We start from the raw sequence: 25,045 nt of genomic DNA, 5'->3' as shown, positions 1-25,045 counted from the left end.
TACTGGATGCTGACAGTTAGATCCCAGATCTGCAGGTATTTACTGCAGGTATTTACTTCTAAAAGGAAAAGACAAACATTATCAGAACCATAAAGCGCGATCTTCTGGGAAAGAATTTAACTTCATATCAATGGTGTTATTTCTCGAGCTAAAAACTGCAACTCTCAGTTTGTTTTCTTCTTTGAAACCTGAAGAACACACAAATTTTGCAAAATTACAATCTGCCAATAGACACAGCGGTAAGCGATTTGTTGGGCCAATCAGCTTACTTGACATTTGTGGGGCGCTTGCATCGGCTCCTCTGTGACCTACAGTTACCCACAGCTCCCTTCTCTGCATAGACCTACAGGGATTTATCTTCATAGTGTTATCATTCCAGCTGTACTCTCCTGATATAATCGTCAGGTTCACTCCTCCTCGCTCATTCTCCTGCTCCTGTTTTACTTTCTACATTATCATGTTTTCTCTCTGTCATTATCTTTCTCTATGCGTGTATGTGTGTCTACAACACAGACACACACAGACACACACACACACGCAGAGCTCTGTTTCTCACAGAGCTGACTGGGCTCCGGTACCCAGCTGCTCGCAGAGACGATATTAACTAAGATAGATTACCAGAGAGAGAGGGAGAAAGGGAGAGGAAGATGCATGGACACGGACGGAAACAGAGAGAAATGCAGAAGAGGAAAGCGAGTGGCAAATAGGAAATGGAAAGAGAGGACATGATAGGAAAAAGATGAATAAAAGACGGTGAAGAGTGAGGGAGAGGCATAAAAAAAGAACGGAACAAAGTAGCTGGCATGATGGATGGCTGACTGGCTTCAACAAGCTCGACGTTCCTTATAAATACGAGTGTTTTCTGTCTCTCTCCCCTAAATCGCTCCCTCTCCCACTCGACCACTCTGTCCTCGTGTGACTGAAAAAGCAAACGCTCACATGTCATCAATTTCCACCATCGCAGCCATGAGAGACAGACACAGAGAAAGAACGAGAGAGGGAGAGAGGCAGGAAGAAGTCATTAATTACCAGGAAGTGCTGGCGAGGCAGCGGCGCACCTGTACGCCAGCTTCGCTCCAGCTGACACACACATGTGTATATACAAAGACACACACACACACACACACACACTCCTGAGGGAGAGGGGCCTGGAGGCTGCTACCACAGACTGTAAAACCAGCAGAGACAATTGGAATAAAACCGGACGCTCACGTAAGACAGTAGAACCACCAGCAGCTCACAGTTGGCGCCATTAAACAACTTAAATAATAAAGAAATAGTGCCCATCAAAAAGCTCAATATTCTGTATTGGAAGCAGCACGTGTGCCGAAGTAGGACAACGTTTGGAATTTTATTGTCTTATGGGAATTTTTGATTGATCTTATGTGGACTTTGAACAGCATATGCTGCATATTAATTAAATCTATTGTGACATTATATAGTTTATATTACTTTTGATTTACTACTAGCGTTTATTAATCAATAAATCAAACTTTAAAGTTTACGGTGGCATCAACTGGGACAGATTAACCCACACAGGGGAAAAGTAGCATAGCATTTGATGCTGTGCTCCCAAGAAAAAGCACAGCATCAGTATCAGCGTGGAAAACAGCTGAACCATTTATTGATATCGCTGGTCATGAATAACATTTTCCATTTGATTGTGTTGTTTAAATGCTGCACCAGGACCTTTTTTTGTCTGCTTTTGCTGTGAATTCCTAGATGATTAGCAGAAGCTATTGTGGATGTTTTTTTTCCACATCCAGTGACATAAACAAGTAATATTTCTTAAAGAGTCCCCAATCAGGGAACCCCATCCATTAATCTGTCAACTTCCAATATAGCCATTTCATCTTCAGGTCAACTCTTGCTTTCCCACTCACAGGTCATAATTTATGAATGCAGATAAATGTAAAAAGCTAAATTGTCTTCAGATGATGTGCAATGGTTTTGAGATTGCATTTCACCAGATGTGTTCCTGCTTTTGCTCTCCACACAAGCTGTTCATTAGAATGCAACCAAAGCTTGTTAAGATGTGATTCATCAATAGAACTCAAACTACAAACATAATCTAGAAAGAGTCTGGTGCCATCAATCTTGTACTTTTCTTACAGATTCTGCACGGTCACGTGCGTGCACGTACACAGAGATTCACCCAACAAATACCAAAGTGGATGTGTTAATCACGAGTTGTCCTGGAATGGCTTTTACCACCTCCTTAATTCCTTTTTTCTATCCATCCATCCTCTTCTGCATGTAGTGCAGTATTGCATCTTAGCAGAAGCAAGTGTCATGAGGCACGAGGTGGGAAGCACCGCAGACAGGACAACCAACCATTCACACTCACATTCATACCTAATTTAGTCACCAATAAACCTAATGTGCATGTCTCTGGAGTGTGAAAGGATATATCAGTGCAGACCAGGCCTGTGAGGTGATGGTGCTAACCACCACTCCACCATACTGTCCTTCTTCTTTTACAGTAATTGATGAGAAAATGTATAAATGTGACTTGTGTGGGATATCAGAAGAGCTTTGTTGTTTAATTTGGTTGCATGAGGTTGTTGCTGTTATCATGGTCAGCAGTTTTACCATGGCACCATGGAAGACACTCTAGCACCATAATAGAGTGAGCCACTCTTGAAGTCACACAAAGCTCACAGTCACTGCTGAACTAAAGATTAGTCCTTATCATATTTCATTTTCTATTGATCTACAGATGTGTATTTAAAGTAAGTATTACTAAACTTATCACCTCATTGCCAAAGCATGATCCTGGGCTCTCTTAAGGTCTAGACTGCCCAGCCATGGACATGACCTTGAAGGTACATGTTTTGCATTATATACACACAGACACATATATATATATAGCAGATACTGTGACTATAAGTGCAGTGATCTTTAAAAGAAAGAAATTAATATTTGATTGACAGAAAGAAGAAAAAACAAAAGAAACTGACTTAGAATCATTTCTGCATGATTTTCTTCTTTTTTGAGAGCTTAAAACAACATTATCAGTGAGCTTCTTCAATGACGTGTTAATTTTTTATGCGATGAATTGTTTCATGCCATCTGCTGGATGTGATAAAAAGAAAGGGCTTTTTAAAAGGACAAAAAGTATAAATGTAATTTTTGTTCTTTATGTCAGTGGTTGACTGCTTCAGGCTGACAGCTGAGAGGGAGTGTTGGTGTATCCTGCAGCTTCTACATCTCTCTTCAAAGAACTGCACAGTGAAGTGGCTGCTGGTTGTGGAAGAAGTGTTTTTCCTCATTCTAGTTTCCCATTTCAAGCCTTTTCTTTAAATGATATCCTTAATGTGGCTGAACACAGAGGTAATGGTGTGATGATATGCGACAGACGTGCACAGTTTTAGTCTTTTATTTGAGGTAGGTCATGTTTGAATACCACACTGGCATAGTGGACAGGCCTAACAAAAATGTGTGTTGCTTTCAAAGACAGCAAGTGAGCTTCAACCATTTTTTTATGGAGGAGCCTTTATGATGTATTAATTGCTTTCAGTCGTGCTCTGGAGGACGTCAGGAGAATCAGGTTTGGACACAGTCGGACATCACACAGTCTCAGGAACTGGCAGGTTAAAGAACATTCAGAGCTTATCGACATATGTGATCTCACATGCAGCCTGCAACTAGGAGCAAAAATTCTGGGCGGCATTGCATGTGTGAAAAAATGCTTTTGACACGTCATAGTAGGAAAATCACAGGTGGAACTGGGATTGTTCGGTTCCATTCAGAGTCCCAGTGAGCCGTGGCAGTGAACCAGAATGCACAAAAGCATAAGCAAATGTTTTTCCAGCCTCAGGCTCAGGCCACACAATTCAAAGAGCGCACTAAAGAAGGGACTGTAAGGAAAATAAGACGTATTAGGAGTGACAAAAAGAATACAGCATGGCTAAAACAGAATAAAGTGGAGGAGGTTGAAGGATACACTCAGATGTGACAACAGCATACGTTATCATATCAAATTACCCTCGACTACAGGTGGGCAGCCCTGTTCTGACACACCACCATCCCTGTGCCAGAAACGTGTTCGATGAAACAAACATGGAGCTCATGGAGACCCTCAATGCTGAAGTTCATGGCTCTTTGCTGCACACCACACCATAAACACCCAAATCTCTGTGGCTAAATATTCAAATACTGAAATGTTAAGGAAGCAGGAAGTTAAAGGAAAGAAAAGCTGCTCTGTGTCATATGATGAAACATAAGACTGTATGTTTGTGTAGAAAGTTATTTCAAGTTTCAACAGAACAAAGCATCTAAGAAGCCGACAGAGCCAATCAAATTGCAGGACTGCCATGACAACACAAACACACAGAGAAACAGCCAGTAAAATAAATCCACCAGAGTCTGTGTGTGTCATTTAAAATGATGCTGGTGTAAGAAAAACCTCAGGGACAGATCACAGCAAACACACACACACACACACACACACACACACACACACACACACACACACACACACACACACACACACACACACACACACTTCTGCAGTAGCGAAGGATCCACTCGCAAATGCCAACTTCCTCCATCTTCTAACTGCTCCAAACACCCAATAGCACACACTTTTACTCAAACACAGCAAACACACACACACACACACACACACACACACACACACACACACACACACACACACACACACACACACACACACACACACACAGCAGTTCAAAGCATTTCTCCTTAATTAGCGTTCAACGCTTGGCTTGACAAATAAATAGTGATCATTTAAGAACACTTAGAGAGGAATCAGACAGCACATTACACCTCACAATATCTGGCAGCTTCCTGGATGCAATTAGGGGGATTGGGGGGGAGTTAAGGATGAAGGAGAGAGAAGGGAGGAAAGAGGTAAGAGTTAGAAGCTCAAAGCAAGGAAGCAGAGAAAGGAATCTCGAAGGAAGGAGAGAAAAAGAAAGGAGAGGAACAAAAATGCAGAGAGTAAAAGACAGAAAGGAAAGTTTGGTATGAGAGGAAAAATTACAGATGGCAGTTGGTTACAGAGGAAAAAGGGAATGAGAAATGACAGAAGAACTGAGGGGAAAGGAAGGAAGAAGGTTCAAAGTTGATGACAAGTGACAAACAAGTAGGGAAGAAAGGAAACAGGATAAAAGAAGAAGAAGAAAGGAAGTGTAAGGATGACAACGAAAGAATGAGGGAGGAAAAAAAAAAGACGAGAGGGACAAAGGTAAAATGGAAGGGAGAAATGGAAAACACATGAGCAGGGAGGAAAGAAGGAGGTAGAGATCAGGAAGGAATGACAGTAGGGAGGAAAAATTCATAAGGAAAAAGACGACAGAGGAGAAAGCCAGGAAGAAAGATGAGGATGGTAAAAGGAGGAGAAAAATGAGAAAAAGACAATAACGGGACAAGGAATGGAAGAGATTAAAGTAAGAACAATCTGAAGAAAGAAAAGAAGAGATGGAATAAAGAGGGCGAGTACAGAACGACCTTAAGGAAAATAACAAATAAAAAATGGAGAGGGGGCAAATGGAAGGAGGGGATCATGAAGGAAGAAAGAGGAGGAGACCGGAAAGGAATAAATGATGGATGGAGAGACAGATTTATATTTAGAGATGAAAAGAGAGATGAAAATGAAAAATAGGCTTCCCTGCAGTGCCATCTTGAACTGATCACTCCCATCATGCATCACTCCCAGCTGCCTTTACTTTGTAGTTCTGGAGACTTTTTAGTCATTATGACCAGGAGCAAACAGACCCAGAAACAGAGCTCAAAGAATGGATGTTCACATTTCCCAATCAAACATATCCTTCAAGTCAGAGCTGACAAGTGATTGGCTGCAGCTCCTCTAACCTTCGCTAAATTCGGCTTCGGGAAAACCGAGTTGAACTGAACGAGCAAAGCCCCGGAGTTCTCCCATAAACGTGAAGACGATGATTCATTTCCATAATCAGATGGTTGTTTCAAACACTAACCTCACATCTTCTAAAAGGCATTAATTTTGGACATTTTTACATATTCGTCCATTAAGGAGAAATTAAGCCCTAATGATGCATGAAAACGTCGGGGATATGAGCTAGTGCCGGGAAACACTTGAAATAAAACTTAATATGACTGGATGATTACAATGTGGCTCTGATAAGGGTAAAAAGAAGCAAATCCATTTAATCTGTTTTCACTTTTATAATACTTACTAGTATAGGTAGATAATGGATAAATTAGTTAGGTTTTTAAAACTTTCTAAAACTCTGTTGTGGCTTGGATACTAGATATGACTGCTTAACCTACTTTTGTTGAATTGTTATTAAACAGAAATAATACATTTTTAAAATTTTCTGATGTGCCTCTTTGAGACTCTTTTAATGTATCCACACTTCCTGTTGTTTCTCTCTTATTTTGCTTATTTTACCTTTGGAAACAAATCATATTTAAAGCACAAAAAAGAAAAAAAAGCCATATTCCAGACCAATGGAGAGTGAGAAATGTAGGATATAAAAGAATGAAATAAGCAATGGTGATTTCTTTTTTAGATTTGTATAAACTAACAATATACAGCAGGGTGACACCGATATATACTTTTTAAGTTAACTTAAAATAGGCATCACCTGATGATTTCCAGGGAGCTAGAAACAGCATTTATGCAATATTTTAGTTTCATTTAAAACATTAATATTAGGGTTTAACCCTGGGAAACAAGATTCCCAGGAAAACCAATCAGTACTATTTCACGATTCCTGGGAAATGCAATGGTGAGAAATAGGAAAATATTAAGCTGGATGCAATACATTAAAAAATATATATAGTCTATTAAGGAAATGCAAACCATTGCGGTTACATAGCACATGTATGTTCTGACTTCTGCGTTTGTACGGTAGCACCTTTTAGCCAATCATTCGTTCTGTTGCAGGCTATTCGCACCACTGCTATAGCAACCAATGGTGCATTTCCTTAGATTGGAGGATGATGCTGTTAACTGCAAACTTTGTGATCAGGTAATAAGATGTTCAGGATGGTCAACAAGAGGACACCATCAACATTTAGACACTCAGCATGAAGTTCCAGAGGAAATCCCATGAAAGCATTATATAACAAAGCTAAAGATACAAGCCTGTCCTAATAAAGGTTCTGCTAACTTTGCATGAGCATTCATTGAGTTTACGAGCGTAGATTATAATTTAGCCTTCGTAACCTGTCCAGGACGCACACCACCCTGTGGTAGCTGGGATAGGCTCCAACCCCAACTGGCGACACTGAATTGGATAAGTAGAAGAGAATAGATGGATGGAGATTATAATTTATTGCTTTGCTATTACAGTAGGTATGCTGCTTTGTGGTCACAGCCTTTCATTAGCAGAGTGACAGTAATATTTCCTCACATGGCATGCTGAATGCAAAAATGGAGCTTATATTTAGGCTAATGCTGATGACTGAAATTGTGTTTTTAGCCTAAATAATTATCCGAATAATCCGCAAAAGTCATATTGTGAACATGTATGCATATTTCTATTTGTTGTATTTAGTGCTGCTTTAAATGTCAGGGTCTAGCTGATTTAAAATGTCAAATTTTGGGGGAAAATATAAAATCCTAATTATTTATCATACAAGATAAGTGTGTATGTTTTTACAGGCTGTTCACTGAGCTATATCTTTAACCTCAGTGTGGACCACGCTCTGCTGAGATGAGAACATTTAAAGTATTTTGCTGCTTCTGTGCTTTTTATTTGTAAAGTCAAAAAAAATCTTTGAAATGTCCAAAGCTTGGGCTGCATTTCATTCTCATTTAAAGGAAGTTCAAGGTCTGTGGGATCCAGGAAGTTCTTGCTTCATCTGCCACAGATAAGAATCCGAGAGAAGACCTGCAGAACTGAGCTCTGATGAAGGGAACACACATGAAAAATATCAGCTGGCTTTTCCACAGCTCATAGATCAAGACTGGATTGCTGTGTGTGTGTGTGTATGCGTGGGAGAAAGAGAATTAGTGCAGTTGCTGGTATATGTATGTCAGCATGTGTGTGTATGTTTGCATTAAAGTTTCAGCACTATCGTGTGTGTGTGTGTGTGTCAGCTCTGCAGTGTAGATGTGACAGCTCAGTTCTGTTCTGTGTCTGTTACCAGCTGTTGTACCTCGCTTGCAATTTCTGTGTGTGTGTGTGTGTGTGTGTGTGTGTGTGTGTGTGTGTCTGTGACAGCATACTGTTTGATGTTTGAGACAAGAGAAAGGAGACAGAGTCAACGTCACTGACAGAGAGTAGCTCCCTGGTTTGGCTCCGTGATGCCTGCCGAAAACTCGTTAAATAAACACAGTCAACTGCTGCATGAATCAATCAAATAATTTTCACAACCAAATATACCCTCGCAAAACAGCAAGCACACTGAGCTTCTTCTCAGTGCTTCTTTTTCTTAGGAGCAATAATTGAATTAGGAATACTGCTTAGAGTAAAAGTATTTAACATTAGCGAGATGTCTGTGGCTACACCAGCAGCTATGAGGCTTTAAACTAAATGCAAACATCAAGAACTTTAATAAAAAAAAAGATACAACTGGACTTTTTTAGGTTTGTGAATATATTTTCACCTCTCATCCTCTTCAGTTGAAAAAAAAATCCTATGTTGCATGGCTAGAGTTATCACATTCAGAAACTTAGTTCAGCTTTTTATGACCGAAGGGGTAACAAATGGCGGCGGTATTTAACCCCTACTGGGGGTTGTCCCCTTTGGAAGTGGCCCTGAGGGTCACCAGATGATCAAGGTGTGAAAAAAGGTGTGTGCCATTGGAAAGCTGATTCTGTTCACCTGGATGTTGTCAATGTGTGAAACATTTCATCATTCATCCAAATGACTTCTGCAGTCTCTGAGGCTCCTCTGAGACTCTTAGACGTCCTATGTCTTTAGTTGTTTAACATCACCAATAGATTGATATTTGTATTTGTCCTGTCACCCTCCCCTCCCTAGAACCTAGTTCCCACTGTCGCCAAAGCACTTGCTCATAGGGGGTCATACGATTGTTGGGGTTTTCCCTGTTTTGTTTGTATTATTGTATTATCTTTACATTACAGTATAAACACCTTGAGGCAACTCCTGTTGTGATTTGGCATTATATAAATAAAATCTAATTGAGTTGACTTGAATTGATAAGAACCGCTGTAGGTGATATTTATTTATAATCACTGGGTCACGAGATCAAATTCTATAATTCCATACTTCACTGGTGCTTTATTGACCTAGTGCAACCCAGCTGACTGCTGAGACTAGCTCTCTCTATCCTTGTCCAGTTGTATCCTAGCTATTCTTCTGCTCCTTAATATAGCTTCCCAGTATTTTTGAATTGTTCTACCATCTACTGATGGTACAGTTGCTTTCAACAACTGTAACTAAAGGAGCCCCCAGCAGCTACAGTACATCATGCTATAGTTGCACTGGATGGTCCTGACACTCTAAATGTGCAAAATGAATGAAACAGGCACAAACTCTGAGCTGTCACTGCTGATGCGTCAACAAAGACAGAGCATGTGAGTCCAGCATCGTGTGTGTCTTTATGATCAATAGCAAAAAATAAAAGTGCCGATCTCTGCGGCCGGTAAATGAGAGTAAATGACAGCTGAGAGTCTCCTGAGAGAGCCGAGCAGCTGTGTGTGTGTGTGTGTGTGTGTGTGTGTGTGTGTGTGTGTGTGTGTGTGTGTGTGTGTGTGTGTATTCAGATCTGGAGAGCAGCTGTGAATGGAACACCTCACTACAAAAAAAAAAAAAGGAGGATGGATGGATGCAGAAGGAGATAAGACTGACTATAGACAGATATGACATAACTTGGTGAGGTTACAGACATGAGGCAACAAAAGCCCCTGTCTGGTGCTGAACCTCCTCAAAATTTTCTGGTCTTATTTGTGTTTAGCTACAGGCCCGTAGATCAAGGGGTATGTACCATAACATCAGGATGTAGTCACTGTATGAACAACAAAAACAAACAGATTTTCAGCCTGCAAACATCACTGATTGCTGGCAATTAACAGCTGTTTACAGTAACAACAGAAAACAAATATATGTCTTCCTGTTTTTGTTTTTTCTTTAATTAGAGTTTTTTCCAACCAATGTAAAGACTTTAACTCTTTACAGTTTTTTCTCCACTCATTTCTTACTTCTATGCCTTCGGGCTCCCAATCCATTAATGCAGTTATCACGTCTTTCTTGCTCTTCTCTCACAGCTCTGCATTTTATCACACAGACAGAACAATTTGCAAAACATTTAGCATAAGTATAGACATGGACCGCAGATTTGACTTGATTACCTGAGAGATCTCTGCTCACAATATTTCAATCCTGTTTCCAAACCAGTGCCAGTGTCAAAGCTACAAAATATCTAACAGGAACACCTAGGTTAGCAGCAGACACAAAAATGATGTCACACCTGCTAGCTCATGTCCTGCTTTGGTGTCGCTTTGGCTTGTCATGCACCAACTTGACCAGGTTGAAGACAAGAACCATTACGACAATATAATGGTACAGGAGCCGTGATATTCCCAGATTACACAGAGGGGGACGCTGCAACTTGAAAACTTTGAGGAAAAAAATCTGCATACTGCAGTGAGTCCGGCGTGCCACGAGCACTGGTATAAATGTGCTGACATCACAGCTGGCACAACCAAGTCAGTGACTTAGCATAAATATCTCACTCTGAGTTTATTACGTGGGGATTACAAAACATGCAAAGAGAGAGGGAAAGCTGTAATCCACAGCAGGTCTGCAGGGGTCTCCCACTGTACTTAAGCTGAAGTAATTGAGCTGGGAATATTATAAAACTATTTTGTTTCAAACAATGCATGTAAACAGTGAAGCAAAGTGTAAGATTTGTGTCATCTGCTAATATATCACTGAGTTCCTCTTTGCTTTGCATAATGTTGTTTGTACCAAACTGGCTGTTCTAAAAGAGAAACACTTTTATAATGTACAAATGACCCAATAATAATGGAGCCCAATTAGGACAGACTACGGTCAAAGCAGCTTTATGAATATTTCCCTGCATGTAACAGTCTTTGACTTGTCCTTGTATTTTTCTTGGTGGACCAGCTGTTGGGGGCTTGTACTTCCTGCTGCAACGCCATTGGTCAGAAAGGAGCCAATGGGGGTGAGAAGAGAGTCTGAATGAATATGATGATGAACACACACACACACACACACACACACACACACACACACACACACTTAGAAGTACTGCATTTTTACAGACAGGAGGAGATAGACAGAAAATGAGAGATTTGCTTCTTCAGTGGTATGTAAAGGTGAATAAAGACAATCTGTAATCTGCAAAATAAGACAGCAGTGAAAAATGTGAATATTTTTAGGTATTATTAGTTATTATATTTTATTGTCATATGCTGCTAGTTTTTAAACGCTGTTATGCAGGTCTCTTCTTAGCATCATCCCACGTAGCACCCAAGCGGACGAGTACAAACAGAGCTGCCTGCTAGCGTTTACTCGCTAATTCAAGTCACTGAACCAGACCTCTAGATTGTGTTTATAGCATTGGTGAATTTTAGAACATTTTAATGCTGCTGTATAACAGAAATGATAGCATGCTGTGTTTTTAATTGTAAAAAAGTTTATCTTATTAAGGACCTGTCAGCAGGTATCTGTGTCTATGTGATGCACATGTACAGTTTACCTTACTAACCAAGCTTGCTAGCGTAAATTGTGATGTTATCATTGACTCTCTTTTATAAATATGACCGTTTCTGAAAATAAAATAAACCCATAAATATGGTTGTGACTGGAATGCTAATGTTAAGGCTTCAAAACAGGAGTTCACAAACCACTGGCTGATGTCAAGCTGCTACATCCATCTTTTATATACAGTCTATGCTGGCAGCAGACAACCACATGACACCTTCCCCTCCATTTTTTTTTCTTTCTCAAAATCCATCTCCTTCTTATTTCTGCCACAGTACAACTATGACAGCAAAGAAACGCTGGACTTTTAGACAGCTGTATTACTGATGCATCAGGTCACTGACACGGGCTATTTTCAACTACTGACCTAAAGCTGCGATGTAAAAGTTCTTTGGGAACATTTTTGTGACTGAAACTTGCCAGAAAATTGAGAATTACTGATTACTGTCTACGGCAATTTTAGGGACATGAGAGAAAGCGAGAGAAAATGCTCCCCCACAAAGCTTAACACAAACACAAAGAAGGATCGGGAAATGGTAACATTGGTAAAAAGACATTATCTTTGTGTCACTCAGGCTTCAGATGCCTGACCTGCTGTGAATTTAATATGAGAAGAAAGTTGATACTGCACTGATGATCTGAAATGACCACATATAACATTTTATTTCTTAAGTGCACCCATAAACACCTCTCACATTGATGATCAAACACCGCCACACAACCACTCAACTTATTAAAACTCAAGTGGATACGCTGAAAAGCAGCGCATCAAAGGGTTCTTTGTGTTTTTAAACCTCAAAGATCTGTACGTTTGAAAGAGATCGAAGAGACAAAAACAGAGTGAAAGATGACAAATGAGAACACAGCGAGGACAGAGACCACAATGCCAAGTTTCTCTCTTTCTAGTCTCTGACCCATCAGACGCAAAAATGTTTGGAGAGCCCTAAAGTGCTCACGAGTTTAGCTGATTGAGGATATTAGCGGTAAACAAGGAAGCCGAGGGGAATGACACACCTGCTGTTCTTCTGCAGGTAAATGTAACTCAAGATAGCCCACAGCACAGATCCATCTATAAAAATGATGTCGCTATGTTATGTTGCAGATACAGTATCTGCATGTGTAATTATTAGAGTAAATCTAGGTTTATTCAGACTGAAAATTTGTAAGTGCATGTGTGTGCACCTTGTTTAATAGGAAAATGCGGCTTCCAAGTGGCTCCCAAAACTTGCAGAGCTTCAAAAACGGAGGCTTCAGCACTTTTCACTGACTGATGTGTGAGTGTGTGTGTATATAGGAAGGGTTAAAGGCTTTTTTTTCATGTTGCATTCCAGCAGAACCTCACATCCACACTGCTGCTGCCTCAGCGCTCGCTGCCGGCCCAGGACTAACCTGCTGATCTGTGAGGCGATAAGTGGATGACAGGCATGCTTTGGTGTGGCTGAGAGAAAAAACTGTGTGCGTGTGTGTGTGTGTGTGTGTGTGTGTGTGTAAGCAGTCGACATAGTGGCTTTGGCTTGAATGAACGACAGAATGAAGAAGAAGGGAAAAATTTCAGATGGGGAGGAAACTGATGAAAAACCCCAAACAAGATAAGAAGATATAAAGAGTGCGAGACGGGATGAGAGACGGGAAGATCATCTACTCCCATCCCTTCATCCAGATGAGGAGGGGTTTTCTGCTTATGTAGACAGAATTCCCCTTTAGATAGCAGCTATAAGAAAGTCATGTAGTGTGTTTGTGCGGGTGTGTGCTGGCTATATATTATACTGCCAATGAGGGTGTTTCCACTGTGGTTATGGGAGTCCAGGTGATACTCTCAGCAGCAGTGAAACCACAGAAATCCCCATAAAACCAGAGAAGAACAAACAATGTGCTTTTCTTGGCCATAGCAGTGGAAGTTAACAAAAAGGTGTATCCTCAGGCTAGCAGTAAAGGAACTATCTGGAGAATATTAGTCTTAAAGTCTTAAAGGGTTCATCTTCTAGAAAGAAGGCAAAAGATAAGTGGATTTAGTTTGAACTTAATATTTCTTTTAACTACCAAGAGAAATGCATAATTATTGGGTTTTACCTCTTGGTGATTAAACATATTAATGGAACGATTGGGAGACCAGCTTGGTAAAGCTAAAACTTGATCAAAAACTCCAGAACAGCTACCATGTAGCAATGCAGCTTAATATAATGTTCCATAACCATAAAAGTCGAAAAGATTTCTTGGAAGCTTGAACTTTAACCCAGTGTTTTCTCTATTCCATTAAACTTGTTACAATTTGCACACTGTATAAATGTAGCATTATATGAAGTAATATGAAGTAAATAATAAAAAAATATCTGTTCCCAATATCCCATGTAATCCAACAACGTTCTCATTCTCTCTCCATCCTGGTGTTTGGAGTATTTATGCTACCTTCTGTCAGCAGACTCTGGGTTTTGGAGGGTGTCTGGATGATTGTAAAGGAGCACAGCTCACTGTTGTGATGTCGGGCTCTTACACTGGCATCAAACCATGTTTCCCATCCCCCAGCACCCATTTACAGCTTGGTGAGAGTCACAATGACCCTGTCAGGTTCCACGTTCAAAGTGGATGCAAGCAGTCACTAAGGAGAAAAAGCACTCTTGTGCAGAAAATAAACACTGGAAACTACTGTCAATGGACCATTGATGGTACCAGCCATCGCTTTGTGGAACGCAACCTGATTGGGTAACCAAAACTAGTTGACCCTAAAACCTAAAACCCAACTATAACACAAACCATCACACTATATAAATGTAAACTAATATCAGTGAATTATCACATATTCAAAATAGTATTGCACATACTTTTTTTTATTTATTAAAAGCACATTTGTGCATCATATTAAAGTTAAAAGGGATTCATTAAGCTCATTTCCAGCTCCACTTTTTTTGGACCAAAAAATAAACCATCTTTGCATAATTTGCAATTCAAAATAATACTTCTCAATCTTATTCTGGGCAGCCCTTCAGTTTATCCTCTGTCTGCAAAATATCATTTTTAGAACCGCCCCCTTTAAGCCAACTTTATTCTGATTGGCTGCCACTCAGAAACACAAAGGTAGCTCATCCAATTAAGAATATTGATCTCTTCACATTTTCCAAATTCATCCAGTGGGCTGGATTGGAATCTTTGCTGGGTTGGTTCTGGCCTCTGGGCCTTATATTTAACCCTTTAAGACCTACCATAGAACCAAGTCCGCCAGAGCTTATATTATATTTTTACATGCTGTGGAGCCATTTTTTGGGAGCATTTCAAGTTGCTATACATCAATACAACCATTATAGCCCAAATTTTAATAATATGTCTGAATTAAGTGCATAGTAATTACATAAATTGCAAAAAAGTGCAATAAACTACAAAAAAATTGAAAATCGTTTTTGATTTTTTAACATATATTTCAAGTTAGAGAAATTTAAGAGGCTTATCCCTCAAAACTGTAAATACAAAAAAGTTGCACAAACTAGTTTCCCACCAAAGGAAATTTATTTTAAGTGTCTTCATAGTTTTATTTTTGAGATACACCAATTTTCATATACTGCAGGAAAAACGAAAAAATATATTATAGTGCAAATTTGCAAAATAACAGCATATGCATCAAAATAAAATATTTCCAGCAGTGCAATATGAGTCCTCAGCATCCCAAAAACGACACAGAAAGTCATAAAGTCAAACATAACTTTTAAAAACACAAGTATAAGCTCATAAGGCCCTGATGGTAAAAAAACTACATTTCCGCAAAATGATGTCACTTCCGGTTTCGGGCAGGTCATGCGGTCATGTGATAGTTCACGCTGATGGACGTAGGAAGTGTTACGAACAGCTGATCGGATCGGCAAAGCGTGTTTCTGGAATATTATGTTTTTGTTGCTGCAAGTGATTTTTATGCAGCTTTTGCAAAGCTATATGTGGAAGGAAACCTTGACCTAGGACAAGCTGATGGCATAAGATGTAAGTACAACTCCTCCGGTTTCATATGCAAAAAAAATTATTGCGCTAGCTTACGTGGTTGCAGTGCTACCGGGATTTAAAAATAGTTACGCAAAATGGAGCGTGTCCGCTCCGACCGGCTTTAAATGGTTAAAACCTCTGGTTTAAACCATCTGATATAAATATCAATCTGCTCATAATGATCTGGCCAAACTTGACAATTACATTTCGCCCCAACAATTGGTTCAGAATGAAATGAGTTAAAAATAAGACAAAACATGGTCCACAGAGGATGAATCCTACAGCTTCCCAAATGTCACAATTGTTATTAATTGTATCAATTATTAAACATAAAAGGTAAAAGCATTAAAGCATCCGAACTCCAGTGGCTCTGTGCCCCACACGCATGAATCCAAACATCTGGTTATTTATTTTTCAATCCCTTTTTCTTCTAGTTTACTACAAGATTATTTATTATTTCCAGCCCTCTTAATCACTGACCAATTCTCTCTTTTTTAAATTCAGCTATGATTACATCATTGACTAGTGTAAAATAATCCATTTTCCCAAAGAGAAATTACTTTACATGAGTACAATGTCAAACTGAATAATAGATTTCAAATGAAATGGCAGTCCAGTATGATCATCGAGTGTTTTGGAACTCAGATGGAGGAAATTGGCAGAGACAAAATTATTATGTCTAAATTTAAAACTTCCACAATAACTGCAGCCAAAAATGTGGAACCAAAACCTAAATTAACTCAAAACTCCAACGGAAGAAATCTATTTGGTTTGGTCTGAGACTGGCGAAATAAACTGGGGTCATTGGAAATCTTCCTGCTGTTAGTGTGTGAGCTCATCCTCCCCTCTAAGTGTTTTTCTCTCTCTCTCTCTCTTTCTCTTTCACTAACAGCCGAGGACGAAGCCAGAGGATTTTGGACTTCAGCCCAGCATGTAAATTTATCTGCCATTTCCAAACAATTTCCATCAGGAGCCATTCAGACTGTGTAGCAGGACAATTTGACAGCAGCCCAGTAGGAAAATGGCCAGTGAGGCAGTAATGTTTCATTTATTTCATATTTTTGTCCTCTACGGTTTGCTGTAGCCTTGTACAAAGGCCACAGCTGGATATAAGAGGTGGTTATAAATAAAAGATCAGCGAGGCGGTGATAAATGGAGTAATGGATGGATGGAAAGATGGATACATGGACGAATCAAAGGCTGATCAAGTTAACAAATCAACTGTTAGATGGACAAATGAGTACAAATGGATGGATTTATAAAAAAAAAAAACAGTGCTTAGGACAAAAAAGGAAAAAAAGTGGAGGGAGCAGACAGTCAATAGATGGTCAGCTTATATTTGTAAAATAAACAAATAAACAAATCACATAACGAGGAGGTATCTATAAACGTATGGATCCACCACCAAGGACTGATTGCGAAACGCTTCAAATGTCCGTCAGAGAAAACCAGCATATGAATTAATACACTTCCCAATGATTGAATGAATGCATGAATAAATAAAACGTTCAAATGTCATTGTTGAATCAAAAAGACCTCATCAGTCGTTATCAGTCCCATAAATAGCTCCATCAGGTGGGGCATTCTGTGTACTAGCAGAGCGTTATCACCTCATTTGATGAAGGATGTTCCTCGCTGCTGAATGGAAGTAGTAATCCTCGCAAGACTAGAGGGCGAGAGGAAGCTTAATCCACTCAACAAGAGTTTAAGTCTTGTATTTTTGGATTTAACGTTACGTTAAAAGGTTTCTTTCAATTTGATGAGCTATTTTGGTTAACTTTAGGCAGCAAGTTTATGCAGTTAAGTTTAGCCATGAAAGGTAAAGGTTAGAAAGGATTATAACTTGGGTTTAAATGCCTCCTGTGAGAAAAGAAGTACATATTACAGTTATTAATCTGTATGTCTCTCTGCTCATCACTGATTAAAATGGATAGTAACAGCTTACTGTGCTGGCCTACTGGTAATATGAATGATTAAAACAAGTCTATACTGAGCGAATCAGCTGGTAAACTGATGAATGACTAAATAAAACAAAGGAAGAAATAAAGTCTCAGGGGGCAAACGGCACCTTTATTTAATTCCACCTGCATGACAAGTATTCCAGTGCCTACAACTGGCACATTTAGCATGATGGAGAAACTGGTATGTTGTCTGTGTGCGTCATTGTTTATGAGGTTGTCATGGCCAAATCGTGTCCTCATGAAAGATCAAAAGGCAGGAAGGCCTTTCAAAAGTCTGAGTCCTTCGGATGCCACATTTGGATTTTTGCTTGTCTTTACTGTCCATCACTTTGCTTTCTGAGTTCTCTCCATTCACAAGGATCGACATTAACGGTTGCCCAGTTGCCCCAGGCAACCAGATTTGGACCACTGTCAATCATTTTGTTTGGTCTGATCGGCCCTGCTGGCAGTCGCTTTTCCTGTTATTAAACAGATTCTCTGTGTCCACATCATCCCGAAACACAAGGTCTAGATGATGTGGACATGACATTGATCACAACATCTCTAGAATGCAATTATAAATATTATAACATTATGACAATTATTATTATATGAGATTCAAGGTCATCATTGAATCAATGTCACGATTCCAAATAAGAGCACGAGTCCTTGTTTAATTTCATTTCATTTTATTAATTATTAACTTGCTATCTGGGCTCTTTAGGAATTCAAAAGGCAGGCTCAATCCTATTTCTCCCTAGAAGTGATTTTAGTGGTGCTATCTCAGTTTTGCTTGTTAGCATGCCAACACTTACTAAATAACATAAAAGTTAGTGCTATTTCATCATAAACACTTGAACACCATGCATAAACAGAGTGTGCACAGTGATGTTAATACAACAGGTGCTGTTGATTTTTTGTTTGTGTAATCAATGTCTGGACCTGTACTTTATATATTTTTATGTCCATGCACGCAGATGTCTGTAAGGATCTCTGTGAACAGGTCTGGGATGACCCAACTTTCCTTTTGCAAATTATTACTAAGAGTTATGGTTATAACTCAGACACCAGGCAGCAGTTTTCACAGTGGAAGACCTTTCAGTGTCCAAGGCCAAAGAAGGGAAGATTGGTCAGCAGTGTAACTATGAACATGCTCCTTGTTTTCTCTGAAAATTTTTCTCTTGCACATTCTTTCACAGGGGTCAGATTCTCAATGCTGAATCCTGTTGTAATATTCTAAGTGAGAACATTTGGTGCAAACAACCTGAGCTGTGGTGTGATCACAGTCGGGTGCCCCTTCATTGCAGAGTATGCATGACAGAGAGTACTTTGGCCACACCAACACAACCATCACTTTGCCTTCTTTATTCTGAAATTTAATTTAAAGGATAACTATTTTGACTCAGTGGGGTGTTACAGATGGTACTTGACTTGCTCACAAAACAGGACCTTCAGGGATGGTTTCAAGTATTGCAAGAGTGGTAAAAGGAATCTATTGCTGTACAAAGAGGCTACTTACAAGAAGATGAAGGGCAAATTAAGATCAGGAAAGATGACATACAAACTAAACTGTTAGTTTGTATGGGTATGAAAAGGTCTAACTGATAACGCGACATTTTTACCTGATGACAGTCCTTGAGAAAGTCTGGTGATCACCCAAGTCATTAAAGTTTACCATCTGGGAACCATGAATATCTGCATCAAGCTTTTTATCAGTGATATGTAGCAATATTTCAGTAGCGCAAAGATTAACATGCTGGTGGTGCTAAAAGTCAAGTGGCCAGCAAAATGGACAGACTTCAACTGCATCATTTCACTTTGCAATGAAATAATGACAAGCTAGCAGATGAACATACAGACCAGCAATCGCCAAAGGCAAGATTAAAATTAATTAGACCACAATTTCTAATGTAGCGCCAAAACCTACAGTAACGCTAAAAATATTATGATATTGAAGAGTCACACATCAACTTTAGGAAGTGGATTAATCAGAAACTTGTGTACATTTGAACTACATAGCAATTAAATAATATAATCAAATTCTCCACTGTTATCCGCCAGCTTTTATCAGATCTGAAAGTCAAACTTCTTGATATGCAAAAGGAAATTTTTCACATACAGTATTTCATAGATTCATAATAACCTGTAACACCTTTTAGTACAACTTCGATATTTTTAATCTAGGAAACGCACTTCTTTGATAAGCTTTAATTAAAGATCATTGAGACGAAAAGAAAAATAAATCTGTAATATCAGATTCCACACGTCCAACAACCTGTGCAGCAATGAAACGTATGTGATTCTTTTTTTAATCTGGTGGTCATCAAAATACAGCGAGCACATCAAGCCTCTCTTTTTAATCAAATGCCAACATCTGTATGTCTCTGTTAATTATCAACGTGTATCTTTTCATTGATGCATATGGTCCATGAGAACGGAGCAGGAAGATTACAGTACAGATTCAGAATGTAGTAAAAGTCATCACAACACCTGGTGCTACCGTTGGTGATACATATTTCTTTGAAAACAGTTGTCCTTAAAGTTAAAATTAATAACTATTTGTTTAATGAAGTTGGGAATAGTTAGATAAAGTTAAACATCTCTATTAAAATTATACAAAAAAATATGTAACAGCTGTTGTTTATTGTAGTCACGAGGGTGATTGACACATAGCAAACAGAGTATTCTATAGCTTTTATTATGTGGACTTTAAATGACAGCACATGAATATATGCATGGATATTAAGTTGCAAATGAAGGTTCCCAACTTTTCAGAGAGTGATTGGTAGCTGTTGCACAATAATAACTATCTGAATGAAATAAATTATGCAAGAAACAGCGTCTACAATCAGCCAACAAGTCAAAGACGACTTTGCAAATTTGCATGAATCCTCTTTACGGGAACAACAAAGGGACATGAGTTTAAACAAAATGTTTGACAATTGGGAAAAAAAATGTTAAATGTTAGAGTTAGCTAACATGTAGCAGTGCAAAGCCACACTAGCCAACAGCTCATAGGAGAGTGAACTTACATTAACAAGAAAAACATAAATGCTAAATGGACATGAAAACTCCACTGGTAAGATTATTCTTTGTCTGATGGGAGGTTACTCTTTTTACACCTTTGTAAGATAAAAAAAATGCATGCACAATCAATAGCAATACAAAGAAATCATACCTTCAAAACCTTAAGCAGTACTTTGACATATAATATATTACATTGTTTTTAAAAAGTCATCTTGTACTTGAGGATATTTTTATTCTGTGATTGTGACTTGGGTTGATTGGTTAACCTTGTTCATCACATAAACCCATGTGTTTGGATGTCAGTGACCAAAGAAACATGACTTTAAAATAGCCATTGTAAATAGCTAATAAATGATTATAAATACATAATAATACAATACTGTATAATTATTCCATGTTAATAAACAATTAATTGATTTCATTGTTTGTTAACTAGTTTATAGACCACTGGACTCTTTCTGATGTTTGCTGAAATTCTGAAGCTGAAGTTTATAAAAATTAGCATAGTAGTTATAAATGTTATGAATATTTTTAATTAATTCAAATATTTATACTATTTATATCATAAACATTATTATGAAGATTATAGCGATTAAGATGTAATATTTGATTTAAGGAAACGTAAGACTAGGCAGGGTGGAGGTACTTGTGGTTTATGTTTGCTTTTTAATTTTGTTAGCACCTTTTCTCTGCTTTTACTTTCTCTGGATTTTTGGTTTGGCTTAGGCACAGAGAGTGTTTGAGCAGGTTTAAGAGCAACACAGTGGTTGGTATAAGTGCACAAAAACAAACACAAACTAACGACATAAACATACATTTTAACATTACTAATTATTTGAAAAAATTAATACATTAAAATAACTATTTACAAAAAATAATCAGCTATCAGCTTGCCATTTATCAACAATGGTTATTACAAAATGTTTAATGATGGTTACAAAACTATGGTGATGTCAACTTCCTCCTCTTTTTACAGCATAAGTGACTGAGATCAAAAGTCACATCCAACTCCAAAAAGTCACTTTAGAACACTAGGTTTAGGTTGTGCTCACTTTTCAACACTGGCATTTAAACGCCTCATTTGCATATTCAAATCCCCCCCCCCCCCCCCCCCCCTTTTTTTTTTTTTGTTTAGGGCCACATTAGAACAATCCTCTATAATCTTTATTATCCAGTGGGTAGGATATGTGGGCAAAAAGGCATAAGGTGGGTACTGGCGACATGCTACATGTTATTCTGGAGACATTTACCAAAAGCACCAATGGCTTTAGGTCTCTCCTTCAGGCCACGTTCCACAGTTAATATGCAAAAGTCCACAACCACAAGTAAAGATTTTGGTGCTTAAACCTCGCATCTCTAGAGCTGAACATCCTCTACTACTGATACCAAATCAAACTCAGAGTTTGCTCTGTTTTGCCTAAATATATTTACTGCTTTGTCTCAATCAAAAAACAAAAAAGAAGCAATAAAGATGACTGAAACTGACACACTGGTTGAATAAAAGAAGACATTTACATTGGGACTGACCTGATGGCAGTGTGGGTTGGACTCTCTGCCATATGAGTACAAACTCCTCTCTGTTTTACCTGGAAGAGGAAGAAGAAAGGGCAGTTAGGCAGTTAGCAAAAGCAATCAGCTTAACAAAGACTGATCTTTATAACTACAGGAAGGAAAAAACAATTACTGGTGTGGAAATTATTCAGCTTTAACAGATCAATCAACTCCAAAGACATGTTAACACAATAACACTACACAGCGTCGGTACAATCAGGTCCAGGCAAAGTTGCCCTTTGTCACATGCTCTCACCATCACCAACAACAGGGACATATTTCCCCGGAACATCAAAACTGTGCTATAGTTTTTCATCTATTAATTTAAAGGATAATTCATTCACAAGGAGCCACAGAAAAAATAACTTTTTGTAGAAACAGCCAAAGCCAGTTTTCCTGATCACAGACAGTGTGTGTGCTCTGTGTGTTTTCTGCTCGCTGATCTCTCTGCACAACAAAACGTACATCTGCTATGCCTGCAATGCATAGATCCGCATACAGAAAGGCAAGGGCTTTGTGCCACAAAAACAAAATCAACGCTTTCATTCTCCACTTTCTTTTAGGTGTAGATTTAGTTTCTTTGCATGAGAAAAAAAATTGAGTGTTCAGCTGAACAGAAAAATTAAAAAGCAACCTGCCTCACGGAGAAAACTGAACTCTCCTAGTGAATTTACGAGTAAAGATGTTTATAGTACATCGCCAACTCTAATGGTTTGCCATATATGGTATTATTCTGCTCTTTCCCATCTTTGTCCCTTTGGAGAGTGATGTTCCATAGAGACTAATTAGTGCACTCGCTAGGCAACCAATTCTACTGAAGAAAATAGTCAATTCTTGCGCAGTTGCATACTACTGTGTTCAGGCTATGCAGACTATTTTCTGCATTCCATTGTGGGATTTTTGAAGGCAGCAAATAATGGATGAATTTTACACTTAGAGTTCAGTTTCCAAAGTTATTGACAATGATGTGATTTTGGGAAAAAATAAGCATTTCTAAACGACTTTACAGTAAGTATCAACCAACAGCCACCAGGCAACTTGGAATGAAGCTGAAAACCAAGACTCTGTAATCAGCATATAGAACTGCAGTATGGGATTTGGTGACACAAATACATTCAAAATCATGCTTTATTTACATTTTCTAGAAAATGAAGATAATCCAGTTTCAATGGTCCATTGTGTGTGAATTTTGTCACCATTTTGCTTCCACACTATATCTCCCCCACAAACTAGTGGAAAGTCACATTTTGTTGTATGTGTGTGTCCACTTTGTCTTTTGAACATTTAAATATTTGTCTTGATGTAAGTGCTTATCTAGGAATTTTTATCTGTTACTTAAACATTTTTACATGTAAGCAGTGTTTCACAATTAGAAAGAAAAAAGATTTAACACTGCATACGTGCAATTATTGTTTTCCCAAAATAAGGATTTTTCCCTCAAAACACACTAAATTTCCACTTCAGCAGTTAGAGAAAATTTATATTCATATTGTATTATAGCATTCAGAGAAATATTTATAGAACATTTTATTTCTTCAAAATTGTAAAAAATAAAAAAATATTACACGTTGACAGTAGTTTCAAATTAATGAAGTTACAAAAAGAGATATATTGATAAAAATACATTGATTCTAATGTGCCAGCAAAATGCTCATTTTGAACCTGGCTTTAAAGAATCTACAGTTTTCTGTTCTACAAATTGGTTCTCATTAGGGTTTACATAGTGAAATTTTGGAAAACATGTAATACATGTAATAATGACGCTCTTAATTTAAATAACCAGCCAGAGAAATTCAACCTGTCTCTGCTTAACCTGGCAACAGCCTACTGCTACTGCAATACTACATTAAAGGACATTTCCATCAAAGATGTTGGAACCACACTGTGAAGATTTAACAAAGCCCTGTAGGAAAAGTTGCATACTACAAAATTTAGGGTTTGTGCGATTAATTTAGCATTTAATATTATGCCAAATGTATGACATAATTCTCCATGATTATCACTTAATATTAAAGCTCCATTTATTGAAAGTTTGGCTAAACTCCAACATTCAACATATCTCTTGAAAACCTTGCAAGGCATCATGTTCATGTAACTCTCTTCAGGAACTCAAATTTCTTGGTTAAAGTTTTACTGCAAAAGACTTTTTATTTTCCTTTAATTTCATTTATAAACAATACAGAAACTATGATTTCTGTTCCCGTTGTTGGACTTGAAGGTCCTTAATGCCCAAGGCAACATCTGATACAGATTTAATAGATGTAAGAAGAAAACAACACCCTCACCTACCCATTAGTTTTTATAGAACATCTTCGGTCAAACGTGTTGAAACATGTTTGATTGAAATCAGACATCAGAGCTCTTTGAATGCAGGCCAAGGATTGATCAGTACACGACAAGAAGGTGAAGCCTCGTTGGCAGGTAACCGACCATCACTTTAATACACAAACTGAGCGTGCCTGGCTGTGAAAAAGGTGCCTGATGAATTTCGAAAAATGCACCGCTGCGTGTAGACAACAAAGCTAATTTCCTCTCCAGCTTCTGAACAGGCTTTCCTCCCCTCTGAGCTGCGGGACCACTCCGGTGCCTATTTTTACCACGCAGACCTTCTTTTTGGATAAAACCTTAAATCTTGAGCCAGTCTAAATATCAAACCACAGTTAGTGTGTAATTACATTCTGCTGTCAGTGCAGTCGTATGAGATGAAATGGAGGGGTTTTACTGCAAGCGTGTGTGGAGGAAAATGAAGCGTGTACGTAGTGAAGGGTTGGAATCAGGCGTGTATAGACCAGCGCTGAATACGCGCCAACATGGTAGTCGATGCAGAAGAGGTTGATAATTACAGGCGTACAGAATAGGAATGTGGTCGACTGTGTGTGTGTGTGTGTGAGCGGGAGAGAGAGAGTGTGTGTGTGACCG

The 25,045-nt window shown here is 38.5% G+C and overlaps 1 protein-coding gene across 7 annotated transcripts in view; it reads right to left on the bottom strand.

Annotated features, from left to right (window-relative positions):
- tcf4 (transcription factor 4) overlaps positions 1-25,045 on the bottom strand; it is a 258,359-nt gene that overhangs the window by 113,944 nt on the left and 119,370 nt on the right. For all 7 annotated transcript variants that reach the window (XM_076886279.1, XM_076886280.1, XM_076886277.1 and 4 more), the window contains one exon: positions 22,103-22,161. In XM_076886279.1, coding sequence (XP_076742394.1) covers positions 22,103-22,161 — 59 coding nt within the window. The remainder of the gene's footprint in view (positions 1-22,102; positions 22,162-25,045) is intronic.

This window comes from Maylandia zebra, linkage group LG7 (genome assembly GCF_041146795.1).
Source record: "Maylandia zebra isolate NMK-2024a linkage group LG7, Mzebra_GT3a, whole genome shotgun sequence".
Taxonomy (NCBI): domain Eukaryota; kingdom Metazoa; phylum Chordata; class Actinopteri; order Cichliformes; family Cichlidae; genus Maylandia; species Maylandia zebra.
Note: the sequence above shows the minus strand (reverse complement) of the source record. Positions and strands in the feature narration are given on the sequence as shown.